We start from the raw sequence: 13,842 nt of genomic DNA on the forward strand, positions 1-13,842 counted from the left end.
CTTTTTGTCCTAGCAGGTCTCAACAATAGACTTTAAATACTTAGCAAACTATGCTATAAACAGAAGTGCTGTCATCTGGGCTTTGTTGTTCCATTTATAAAGCATGGGCAGAACAGATTTAGCATAATTCTCAAGGGCTGTAGGATTTTTGGAATGGTAAATGAACATTTGCTTCAACTTAAAGTCACCAGCTGCATTAGTCTCTAGCAAGAGAGTCAGCCTGTCCTTTGAAGCCATGAAAGTGCTAGATGGCATCTTCTTCCAGTAGAAAGCTATTTCATCTATATTGAAAAATCTATTGTTTAGTGTAACCACCTTCATCAATTATCTTAGCTAGATCTTCTGGATAATTCGCTGCCATTTCTACATCAGTACTTGCTGCTTCACCTCACGTTTTCATGTTCTAGGGATGGCTTCTTTCCTTAAACCTCATGATCCAACCTTTGCTACCTTCAAACTTTTCTTCTACAGCTTCCTCAACTCTCTCAGCCTTTGTAAAATTAAAGGGAGTTAGGGCTTTGCTCTAGATTAGGCTTTGATTTAAGGGAACATTGTGGCTCGTCTGATCTATCCAGACCACTAAAACTTTTTTCACATCAGCAAAAGGGCTATTTTGCTTTCTTATCATTTGTGTATTTACTAGAGTAGCATTTTTAATTTCCTTTAAGAATTTTTCCTTTGCATTCACAACTTGGCTTACTGCTTGGTGCAAGAGGCTGAGCTCTCAGCCTAACTCGGCTTTTGACATGCCTTCCGCACTAAGCTTAACTATTATTTCTAGCTTTTGATTTAAACTGAGAGATGTGTGACTCTTTCTTCCTTTCACTTGAACATTTAGAGGCCATTGTAGAGTTATTAATTGGCCTAATTTCAATGTTGTTGTATATCAGGGAATAGGGAAGCCTGAAGAGAGGGAGAGGGGAGTGGGAGCAGCCAGTCAATGGAGCTGTCAGAACACACACAACATTTATAAATGAAGTTCACTGTCTTATATAGGTGCGGTTTGTGGAGTGCCAAACAATTACAATAGTAACATCAAAGATCGATGATCATAGATCACTGTAATAGATGCAATAATAAAGTTTGAAACATCACATGAGTTACCAAAATGTGACACGGAGACATGAAGTGAGCATGTGCTATTGGAAAACTGGCACCAATAGACTTGCTTGACACAGGGTTGCCACAAACCTTCAATTTGGAAAAAATGCAGTATCTGCAAAAAGCAACAAAGCAAAGTGCAATGAAACAAGGTACACCTGTACTTCCCTCTGCATCGACATCACCGTAATCTGAGCCAGCACCAGCTCTTACTGCACTACTGCAGTGACATCTTCAGTAGCTTCTCCATGTCCACTCTTGGCTTCTCAAATCTATTCTCAATGCAGCAACCAGAGCACTATTTCTTTAAAATGAATAAAAAGCCTCTGAAAGTTCTCCCTGTGGCTTAAATAAAATCTAGACCCTGTGCCAGGGCCGCTGCGTGACCTATTTGACATGTCTGGCTCCTGCTTGTCTTGTCAGTTTCATGCTCTCTCTTCATTTTTGCTCACTTCAGCCCAAATACACCAGCTTCCTTTCATGTTATTGAATACACTATACACTGTTCCCTCAGCCTAGAACCTTTTTCCCTGGTTCTCAGCATGGCTGGTTCCTTCCCCTCCTTCTATCTTTAGTTCAAATGCCATTTTCATGGAGTCAGGTCTTACCTATGATGCTAAGAAGATCTTCCCCTCCCAGTCCTGTATTCTCAATCCCTGCACCCTCTCTCTTCCACTATGTTCCTTCATAGGAAACATTATAATGTTACCCTATGTAGTTCTTTGTCAGATTATCTGAATTTCCACGTTCACTCATTGAACCGTATTTGCTCTTTTCACAATTCATGCCCAGAACCTAGTATAGTGCTTGACACACATTAGATGCTCATTGTTGAATAAATGAGAGCTCCTTGCCTAATGCTAGATGTTACCTGCACATTGATATTTTTGCCAGTGTACTAAAACCTATGTTTGTGTTTCACTAATCAGCACTGAGACTGAATATTTTTATTGATTCCTATTTCTTCTCTTTTAACTGCTTGTTCAAGTATGTGGCCAATAGTTTTTAGAGTTGTCTTTTTCTTATCATCTTATAAAAGTTCTCTGTGAAATGAAGCTTTTATCCAATATATTTGAGGCAAATAATTTCTCCTAGATTATCACTTCAAACTTTATTCATTATATCTTCTATCATAAATTTTAAAATTTTGGGGTAGTTAATTCCATGGTTTTTCTTTATGACTTCTGAGATTTGTGTATTGCTTAGAAAGGAGTTCTTACTCCCAAATTATGAAATCATCCTTCATTACATTCTACCTCTATTGATTAAATACAATTTGTCAAATTGACCTTTTTAACACTGATTTGAAAGGATGCTTCTACCCATAGCTAAAGTCCTAAATACTAAATTTCCATATAACATGGGCCTACTTATGGATTCCCTATAACATTCAATGGATCTACTTATTTGTTGATTAGGATGCCAATAATACTTTGTTATTCCTCCTGGCTTTAAAGTTTTTATTCTTTTACCCCAAAGAAATTTCAGTTTGATTTTGTTTTTTTCCCAAAAGTCATCTAAAAAGTTATTTTAAAAAAATGAATAGACATTAAAATCTCTTATTGTTTAATTTCTAATTTTACTATGTTTTTCTCAAGGACTGTTGCTTTCTAGGATTTGGAGGATTTTTGGAGTTTACAGAGAGTCTTTGAGGCCTCGGTCCTAGCTAATTTTGTGGTGATTTTTAGTCAGTCTAAAGTCACTATTTATAAAGAATATGTATTTTCATATACTAGGTATGACATTTTATAACTGTCTATATAATTAAGCTTAGTCATTGTTATTCAAATTATCTTTTATTTGGGAAGTTTTTTAATTCACTTGATCTGTTAATTTCTATGGAGAATTAGGTAAATACAAGAAAAATGTGGCAAATCCATAGTCTATATTAGAGACTTGAACAGTTTTTGTTTAGTTTTTGTCCTACGTATTTCAAATATATGTTGATAAAGATTTACGACTCACATTTTCTTTTGGATTACATATTTTGATCTGCATAAAATCTCTTTTATCCTGTTGAATAGTTTGCACCTTGAATTTAATTTGTCTCATATTACTATTGCTTCCTTTGTTAGCATCTGTGGATGTATTTTCTATGCCTTTGTTTTCAACTTCTGTTTCAGATATCCCTTATAATAGCATATAGCTAGATTTGTATTGTTTATGCAATCCAAGAGCTTTTCTTTTAATAAGAAAATTTGGCCTATATATCTTTTTTGTGAATGCTGAGTTATTGGATTTAATATTTTGCTTTTTTATACTTTATTGTTAAAATTCCACCTTCTTTTTGGCTTTTATTGTAATGATCAAATTTTCATTTATATTGTTTTTCATATGCTTTTGTGTTGTAGATCTTATTTGTACATATAATTAACATGTAGAAACATATTTTTCTATCAATACCTGAAATTTATAAGCATTCACTTATAGAACAAAACAAAACAATACATATTATAGTTCATATCCCTCTTCCTTGTGATTCTTCTGGTGCTAAAATCCTCCATCATTTTAATTAGATCCTAATGATCTAATGAAAAAAATCAAGCACACTGTCTTCTTTGTTCATGATTGTTCTGGTATCATATCTTTTTCTTGGATTCATTATTTGTTTGGCTAAAGTTCATTTTTGTGTAATTTTTTTCAATAAAGCTCTTCGAACTCATGTAGAAATGATAAAGTTGGTTTTCCAGGTAGCATGTCTCCAGGAAGGGGGTCACATATTCCCCCAGGTATGGTATGTTTACCAGGAACACTTTCCGGGCCCCAGGGCCTTCACGGTGAATCTCATATGTCAAAAAGAGGTTCTCAGGCTCTTGAGGCCTGAGAGGCTCCCTTCCTCTTACTTCTTCCTCTGCTGCCCTTGTTGGAGTTAATCATACTATGTTCTGGGTCTCATTTGCTAGATCTCTTATGTGGGTTGTATCGACTACCCCAACTCTATGCTACACATGAGGAAACAGGGGCTCCAAGAGGTTCAATAATGTTCTTTAACTAGTAAGGAGAAAGGTTACAGTTTGAACCCAGGCAGTCTAACCCCAGACCCCCTGCCCTCCCAAGAAGGGAACATTGATGGTACTAGGTTCCAGATAATTAAGTGGAACTATTTCGTAAGGAAGGCACGAGTCAACTTTTATCTTTCACCAATTATTAAGTACATACTGCAAAAGTTAAAAGGGGCCTGGCACTTACAACTAGGCCTTGGTGTTATCCTGTTCAAAGTAAACAATTTCATGTAATATCAATGTCAGAAGTCGTCACTCTGTGACTATAATGAATCATGACTTATGCTGCTTCCTGATAATACCCAATCCAGAGCAAAGATCTGCTTCCTTAAGCCCCTGCTTCCTCATCACCTGACACAGGCCCAAATGCGATAGGCCCTTTCTGACATCTTACTAAGGCAGCCCGTGGCTCTCCATGGTGTGGCTAAGGAGTTTGGAATTCATCTCATCGGCAACAGGGATAGAAAATAATCAAATCTTTTGGAGTAGGGGAGTAACATCACCAAAGTTGTGTTTCTGAAAAAACTAAACCTGACAATACATATAAGACGCTCACAAGAGACAGGTGGCAAAGAAGATAACGAAGCCATTGCAGTAGTATGGGATGGGAGACAACCGGAATCACAGAAGACACAGGCCATAACTCAGGTGACATGTTATAAACACTGACATGAGGGTGGCTGCAGCGGAAATGAAAATGTGTTAAAACACAATAGGATATCTGCAGGAAGAAAGGACAGTGGTTGGAAATTTTGATATGGTCTTAACCATCAACATGATTTCACATTCAGTAGGCAGGAATTCCCTCAGACTAGATTTTTCACAACCTGTTCAGTCTTATTCTGAACAAAACAGATATGGAATTTTTGCATCTAAAAGTTCACTTTATTAGCCTAAGATAGAAAGTTATGAATAGGATGACTTTCTATTCACCTTACCTGAATGATAAAATTCAAGGTTGGATTTAAGCCTACCATATGGATAAGGGATCAATTTGGCCCTTAAGTGTCTTCTGGAAGCTCCCGTGAAGGGCATTAGAAGTTTTGTGAGCATATTGGAAGGCAAACTTGGAGCCTAAGTGTGCATATTCAGCAGTCCTGCCTGGATTCTCAGCACTAGGAAACTAAAATAGATGAAGATGTGCCCCCTAGGAACGAATCACACATTATCCAAATGCAAGTAAAAGAGATGCATGGTTCTGATGGCAGAAATGAAGGAAACTTCCCAATATTACAAACGACAGGCGGAGCTCAAGGTGGTGCATGGCAAATTAGAAATAGGAAGGCCCTGTTTTGAAATGGGCTTCCTTCCAAGAGCTTTTCCAACTGAGGTTTTCAGAACTCAGCCTTTTTTCTCCCTAGAAACAATGTTGGAAACTGTAGTTAAGAACACGGAGAGCAGTCAGGAGAGGTCATAAAAGCCCGTCTACCCTATAGTAAGTTTGGTTATGGTAATAACCCAGTGGTAGGCCTGAGAAGATGATGTCATTCATGTATGCTGATTAGAGAGATAGCAGATATATTTTCTAAGCTTTTCATTTGCCTACTCAGGCAAAATTAGATCTTGGTAGGAAGAAGCAGAAGTCAACTTTGAGCAAGCTGGTTTTCTCTGAGCTGACCTACACTCTCCAATCTTCCTCTCCACAGGTACCCCGTGTGTCTGTAGTGCCCAGCACCTCCACCCTCAGACATTCTTGACCTTCATAGTATGCCATGCCTCTAAATTACCTATTTTCCCTAACCCCTAGATATACATGTCTAAAAATAGAGTCACTTATGAGTCACTTATAGAGTGACTCAGCCTACGGTAAAATTACTGACCCCTCAAAGTAATAAACATATGTATGGTAGATAACACCTGCTGTGGCCAGACAGCCCTGAGACATGTCTAAAAAGTAAAGCCAAAAGACCGCTGAGATAATGACTACACCTACTCCTACAGAAGCCCATAAAAACCACAAAAAAAAACTAACCATGGCCAAAAAGGGCTATAAAAACTCTACCCATGAAACTATAAGGCCTCTTTTCCATCAGACAATGACCAGTAAAAGCTCTACTAAGAAAAAAACAGCAACCATCCCCTGCCTCAACCCACTGTTGGTTGGGGTTCCAAGAAAAACTAGATTAAAAAAAAAAAAAAAAGGGGAAGAAAAATCTCATAAAGTGAGGGTGGATTAAAAAAAAGCAAAGAAAAAACAGACCTGTCAGTTCAGTCAGTGTACTAGTCTCCCAAACTATTCACTGTAATTTGTTCCCCCCTCTCTTATTACTAACTGTGCGTGTTAAATATATTTACATAATTATTGGTGTATAAAAATCTCACAGTAGGTGTAGTGCCTCATGCCTGTAACCCTAGCACTTTGGGAGGCTGAGGCAGGAAGATTGCTTGATGCGAGGAGTTCGAGACCAGCCTAAGCAACATGGCAAGCTACCATCTCTATAAAAAATAAGAAAAATTAGCTGGACATGGTGGTGCACACCTGTAGTCCCAGCTACTTAGGAGACTAAGCCAGGAGGATTATCTGGGCCCAGGAGTTGAAGGTTGCAGGGAGCTATAATTGTGCCAGTGCACTCCAGCCTAGGCTATAGAGTGGGACCCCATCTTTTAAAAAAAAAAAAAAAAATCTAACAATGAACCATAATTTCATAAACATTTAATTAACCATTGAGTCATCATAAAACCTCCTAGCCCCCTGGTTAAAATTAACACAAGTAGACTAATTTAAACCTAACATGAGACCCTCAAAATCTCCAGGCCTTTGGCTGCATCACTTAATGTCTCTATGACTTTGGGAAATTTTAATAGCCCAACCCTTTACCTATAATAATGGAGATGACACAGCCCCAGTAGGGTTCATCTGAAAATTAAATGGGAAAAAAAGTGTATATAAAATGTCTAATACTGTGCCTGACAATCCACAGATTCAAAATTACCTAACAGCTTTTTAATTCATTTAAGTAAAAGAACCAAGAACTTTGTACTTTTAAAACCATATAAATGTATAATCTATTACATTAAATGGTTATTAGGTATGAATTAAAATTTTAAATGTTTAAAATATAGCCAATTCTTACATCTCCAGAAAATTCCTTAAAAGAACACTTTTTCCTAACACCTGCATACAAAATGCATCTGTTCTTACTCCCATCCTACCCTAGACCCCCTCACTGGTTAAATAGGCTCACAATTCAAACCTGTCTCAACACTCATTCAAAAAACACACAATTAGAAAGATGACTATATTACCCCCAAATAAATCACCATTTAAAATTTAAAATGCCGAGGTATATTTTATCCAATGTTTTAAATAACCTAAATCACACCATCCTGTTTTTTCCAAAAGAGTTTTATTAACCATTACTTCAGATCTTTCATCTACCAGTAATAATGAGTAATAGAAAAGGCCATCCTGAAAAGTATCCCATCTGAACTTTTATAAGTCGGTAAACAATTACAAAGACTGAAAATAACGGTGAAAACGACACCAAGGTTAAATGCCCATTTCTACCCTCTGCTTTCAGGCTCAAGAACCCTAGAACTAATTCGAAATTGTGAAATTGGAGTCTGTCCCCAGCCAGAGTAGCAGACTTAATGCACCATTAATCTGTTCTGCTATCAGCCGCCCATTGAAATAGTCACAGTCATTCGATTTTTAAGGAAAAGACAGTGCTGCAAAAGTACATTCCAGAGGTCTTTTCACAAAACCATCCTGTGTGCTCCATCTGCATGTGCAATCTGCTTGTGTATTTTCAGCCAGCTTGCATGGGCAGATTAATGCGTACAATTAGAAAGCAACCTCACAGGCATTCAATAAACTGCCTTCATTATTACACTCAGGAGAGTCCCTTTGGATGTCAATAAAAGCCTAGTTTTCTGCCTGTTAGCTAAATAATTGACAACACTAAAAATAATCAGAAGCAAATGAATGAAGCCAGGAACAAGGTGTTAAGAAAGAGCATATTAAGATTCTCCTGGTGATGTCCCAGGTTGCTATCATGAGCTGTTTCTCCAGCCACCTTGGATTTACAGTCTGCTCAAGTTCATGGCTGCCCTTCTCTACAGAAAACAAAAAACATCGTTCCTGGTCTGCTATTTGAACTAAAAACCACAGCACCCTGCAACTAGCAAGGTATTGACTAGTTTCAAAGAATTTCTTATTTATGTTTCTATTTTGTGTTCCTTTGTTTGACAGCTTCGTGAGAGTCTAATTTGGGAGATGGGGGGCAGGCAGTCTGGTTGATCTGGTGAAATTTTTGCACTGTTAAAATCCTAACAGCTTTCCTAGACATTTTTTCCACCATAAAATCAGTCCAAGAAAGTGTGATAAACACTTGTTATATAGAGATTTGTCTTTTCTAAGAAGTCCCTTTCATATTTCTAGCTATATAATGGTCATTCATTTCATGAGCTATTGGTCTTTTAATTTCAAAAGTAATTCATACAATACTCTTTAAAAAAAAGATTCTGACACACATATCTCTTCATGTATTTCTCAATAGGTTTTAAAAGTCAATTTGATCTTTAGCCAACTTCTCTTTTTCCTGGTTAACTGGGACTTTCACGATAAGCAGAAGAAAGAGAGTGAAATGTGCATGTAATTGAATTCAATTCCACTGACAGCGCTCCTGGTGGCTGAGGACAAACGGGTTTCTTATTCTTTATAGAAAAAGGGTGATTGATCTTTTGTATTTAGTAAAACACAAATTCAAGAAGCTGGAAGATGATGATGGGAAGAAGATTGGGCAGCACAACCTCTCATCTTTTAAAACTCCAAGAATCTCTCATCCTTCACCTTGCCAGGTTTAGAACTTGCCAGAGAATGAACCTGTTCAACTTCCCAGTGCCATACCTAAGACCCTCACCGGTAAGTAGGTCTTCCCTCTTCCAATGTAAAACTAGTATGCCACCGGACATTGGCTCTTCTTTGTGACTTCAAGCTACTAATGCCCCCAGCCTAGCCCTTACCACCCAGAACTCTTCAGGCTGAGCCTAGAAATAAATTCTCATCCATTCCCTATCCATGAAGTGTGTGTGGGGGGACAATAATGCATTAACACCTTTAATCTAGTACCTCCCTCCTGCGATCTCTCTCCTCAAGACAGTCCATGTATCTGGGTATTTAGCTTCCCACCAGCTTCCTCACCTCCATGCCTGCTTTAAAAGAAGAGTGGAAAGAGACAGGCTATGGATTCCATGACTAAAATGAGAGTGACGCTTGTTTTAGTTATGAAAGATGACATCACTCATCAACACATCCATCTTACCCCAACCCATCTTCTGGCCTGGGTAGCAGAGGCCAAGTACCTTTACTAAGGAGCAAAGTAGAGGGTTGAGAAACTTCTTTTCCATTCCTGTTTCTGAGTCTTAAATCAAGAAGGAGCTGCTTATTATAGAGGAAGGGTCATTTCAGTGGCATGAGAAACCAGAGGATTCTGTGCTTAGACAAGGGACATGCTCCAGGGTGTCATACACATGCTTACCCCCACATCTGAGTGAATTTAAACTCTGTAAGTGAGAGACAACATGGGACTAGAGAACAGGAGGCAGTCGGCGAACATTCTATATGAAAATGGGAGACCAAGTACTAGTTCTGGTGGGAACAGAAATCTGAATACAGTCTCTATAAAAGTTGTACAGTGCCATTCAACTAAGACCTCTGTAAAAAGTATCATTTCAAATCCTTATGTCATTTACACAAGATAATTCTTTTAATTCTTACAAATGGTCTGTGAGATAGATATTATCATCCCTATTTTAAAAATTAAAAATAATACTCATATTCAGACAGGTGTTCTTGGGGGCTAAGACTTTGAACATAGATCTGCTTGGTCTAATTCTACCACACTTAGAATTAATGTAGGGCCAGATATATTTTCCTTTGGTTTTGTCTCCTTTCATTCAGTGTGCAGGTAACCTAGCTACCAAGAGCTAGGACACAAGTGAGTTTATCTTTAAAGCCTATACAACAGTAGATTATCTACACTACAAAGCACGTAGTAGTTGTCATACCCATATTAGCTGCTGCTATTCACAAATTATACTGGAAAAATTACCTAGGTGTATGTATGACCACCAATTAGGAATTTTGTCAATAAGTGCTAATTGATTTCCCAATTCTTGTCTAGAAAAAAACACAAGCATGTAACAGTCCTCAGTCCATTAGATAAATCCCTAGTTAGTTTAGATTCTGCTAGGGTACTTCATTTCAAACATCATCCACTTTATACTGGTATCTTGGAAGTCAACATAATCATAAGTACCTTGGATCACCAAAGAATCAAATCCTCCAACTTATTTATGATGGGGAACTCCCCAAACTTAGCAGTATTATTGCTAATCATTTGACTACTAAAGGATCCTTTGGTGAGTATAGATATCTCCAACCTTAGATCCTCACTTACATAACAACACAGTTCAATTACATAATTACTATAACAGCCAGTAATCCAATACAGATGTTTTGAAAAGTTACCATCACCCGAATTTAAAAGCTAGATGAACAACATGGCTATAAAGATACAAAATTCTGAAAATATAAACTTACTATTGCTGATGCTCTCTAAATGCTTCTCTTCTGAGGTTTTCTTGAAGTCTTCTTTTCTCCTCCAGTTTGTTGCTCTGAAATTGCAAATATAAAAATGTCACCTGCTGGCTTGGTGCAGTGGCTCATGCCTGTAATCCTAGAACTTTGGGAGGCTGAGGTAGAAGGATCACTTGAGGCCAGGAGTTCAAGACCAGCCTGGGCAATATAGCAAAACCCTGTCTCAGTTATTATTTAAATATAAGTAAAAATGTCACCTATTACATTAAGTGAATCATGATGTTAAAGTTACCCAAGTTCCAAAATCCTGAAGTTCAAGTGGCCTCAGTAGTCCAACATGGTACCCTGCCAGAGGTTCCAAGATGGTATTCCCTCTCTGTCCCCAAGGGCACTGCCTGGAAAGCCAGGATCCCCCAGTTCTTTCTATAGCTTCCCTCTCCTAATGTGATTGATATAATCACAGATTCAGTATTTCACATTTTTATTCTCTAGTTCAAATGATAGCAACATTTATTTTTTATAAGCAGTGCTTTCAAAATGTTTTACTGAAAACATGAAATTTCCATACCAAGTATGTTAAATTAAAATTATAATAAATGGTTAAATAGTTCACGCAAAATTTATAGATATATACACCCACATTCTACTAAAGCTTTCAGGAAAAGAATTACAATAAGCCAACCCAACTCCCTTCTGATTTAGAATCAGATACTTAAAGCTGTTGAGGGACTGAACCGCACATGTCATAAAAAGCCATCCACTTGAATAGAAAAGAGTTTTTTTTTTTTTTAATTAGCTGTTTGGAGAGCCTAGAGATAAAGAGCTTCATATTTGATATTACTGTCACCCATGGCTCTGGCATATTTTAATCCAATTTAAATAACCCGGGAACACTTGCTTCTTGCTCACCATGACATGCTGTCATTTTCTAACTTGCCTCTGAAAAACAAGTAAAATTTCTAGACAACAAATTTAATGGGGAGTTAAAAACAAGTTCTACAACACAGGAGAAATGTGAAGTTTTAAATGAATCCAAGAGAGACTGCAAGCAGCTGCATTTGCTTTAATAAAAAATTGGATTTGCCCAGAGGAAGACCTGTGAAAAGGGAATAATAGAAATCATCACTTTCAAACCCAAACATAAGTTTGGCTCCATCTTTCAAAGGGGGGAAAAAAACTGTTCATATTGTTCATTCCCATGAAAGTCTTCATTCACCCAGAACTAATTGTGAGTCCAATTTTGAAAGGCAAAATGGATGGTGATTTCACTTTCAGAGAAAACTAAAGGCAATTTACTAGCGTCGATCAATTATAATGCAAGCAACTGGATTATTAATGAAATACAGAATTCTAGGAAGCAAACTAATGAAAAATTGTGAAACCAAATAAACATGATGCTAATCTAGGAAAAAAATCCTGACTCATGAGACCAAAAGTGCTCATTTGTGATGAGTTTCCTGCATCACAGGAGTGGGATGTTGAGAGGTGGAGGCCAAAAGGGTGGAAGATAACAAGCAAGGAGTTATTAAAGGTCAGAAATTGAAAACACTGGTTTTCTTCTCTTCACTAATAGATTCCAACTCACAGTCACATTGTAGCTAAATTTTATTAAACAAAAGTCTGTTTATGCCTCAGCAGAAGTGATGGAGAAGTATTCTTGGTACTATGTTAGACTCTGGGACTACTGCTATGAGCAGAGCAGTGCCTATCCTGGAAAATTTCAGGGTCTAGTTGGGGACATAGACAAGACATAATGATGGCAGTATGTTAAATATGTTAGGGGACAGCAGTTTGCAAATAATGTAACATGAACACAGACAAAGCACAGAAGTGGACTGTCAGGAAATGCTCTCAAAAGTTCCATAAATTCATTCAGTGCCTACTAAGTGTCAGACTCTATCCTGGACACGAGAGCCAAAAAGTGATTCAAAACATGGGGCATCTGGTTTCTAACCTAGAGTTCATGGATAAGCTGCCTGTTAGGTGTATGTTCCTTTCTATGCAGAATGGATTCATAGCTTTCTATATATTCCCCAGGGGGCTGATGACCAAATCAAAGGTAAAAACCGTGGATCTAATGAGAGATAGAAATTCTACATAAAGACCAATCTTAAACAAGCAAGAGTTTTCCAGGAGGAGGAGGAGGAGGTGAGGGCAGGGCTACTCCACTCCATTACATGGACTGCTCAGTGCCCAGGGGTTCCCAGCAGAGGGGGTCAGAAAGGCTGAAATATCAAGCCGCACACCCCAGCATGTGGCTACGTTAGCACAAAGGAGGTGTCTTTTTCTATTTCTCACAATGGTACCACCTGTCACCTGTATGAATACCCACAGAATTGACTGCCCGGATGGAGAACTGGTTTCTAATTTTCAAAAAGACAATGATGGGCTAGTAGTGGCCCTGGGTAGGAAAAGTGAAGTCCCAGAATTTACAATGTTTTCAATATACAAAGACACAAGAGAATATCCCAGACCAGAGAAACTCAAGAAGCTCATAGGCAAAGTGAACAGGGTTTGGAGAGAGATGGGTGGAAGGTAAGGCTGGGAAAGTAAGAAAGGACAATTGTAAAGAACTTATATGCCAAGTAGAGAAGTGTGGACTTTATGACGGGCAATGATAAGCCATGATGTCATTGTAAGCAGGACACTAAGCAGCTCCTCTGACGGCAACACGGAGGATAAGCGGCTACAAGGGCCACAGATACGAGAACCTGTGAGTGGTTCTCACGGTAATCCAGGCCATAGATTATCAAAGTCCCAAATTAAGGCAGCAGGGATGGAGAAAAACAGCCTCTACAAAAATGTAGGGGACAGAAATAATAGGTGGTATAACTACACAGATAGCGGTTGAGTAAGAAAAGGAGGAAGGGTGTAAGATGACTATCATTTAAGTGCCTCATAATGAACATATGTGTTCAATTTGGAATTTATTGGATTTCAGGTATACTTGTGGAATGTCTAGGGAGAAATAGCAAGCATTCAATAAAATATATAGTTCTGTGATTTAGAAATATAGTCTGGCCTGAAGATAGGGATTTCAGAAATCATCAGTACAAGCAATAATTAAATCCTTAAATTTGGGAGTTTTCACCTAAAGATGGGGGCACAGGTACAGAGACCGACGGACAGGGCCTGGTGAGCAGCCATAGTGGAAAAACAACTGGAAGAAAAGAACACAGAGGAAACCCAGAGGGGTGG

At 38.0% G+C, this 13,842-nt stretch overlaps 1 protein-coding gene across 2 annotated transcripts in view; it reads right to left on the reverse strand.

Annotated features, from left to right (window-relative positions):
* EPSTI1 (epithelial stromal interaction 1) overlaps nt 1–13,842 on the reverse strand; it is an 84,790-nt gene that overhangs the window by 41,946 nt on the left and 29,002 nt on the right. For both annotated transcript variants that reach the window (XM_045567039.1, XM_045567038.1), the window contains exon 6: nt 10,648–10,721. In XM_045567039.1, the coding sequence (XP_045422995.1) occupies nt 10,648–10,721 (74 nt within the window). The remainder of the gene's footprint in view (nt 1–10,647; nt 10,722–13,842) is intronic.

Source organism: Lemur catta, chromosome 13 (genome assembly GCF_020740605.2).
Source record: "Lemur catta isolate mLemCat1 chromosome 13, mLemCat1.pri, whole genome shotgun sequence".
Taxonomy (NCBI): Eukaryota; Metazoa; Chordata; class Mammalia; order Primates; family Lemuridae; genus Lemur; species Lemur catta.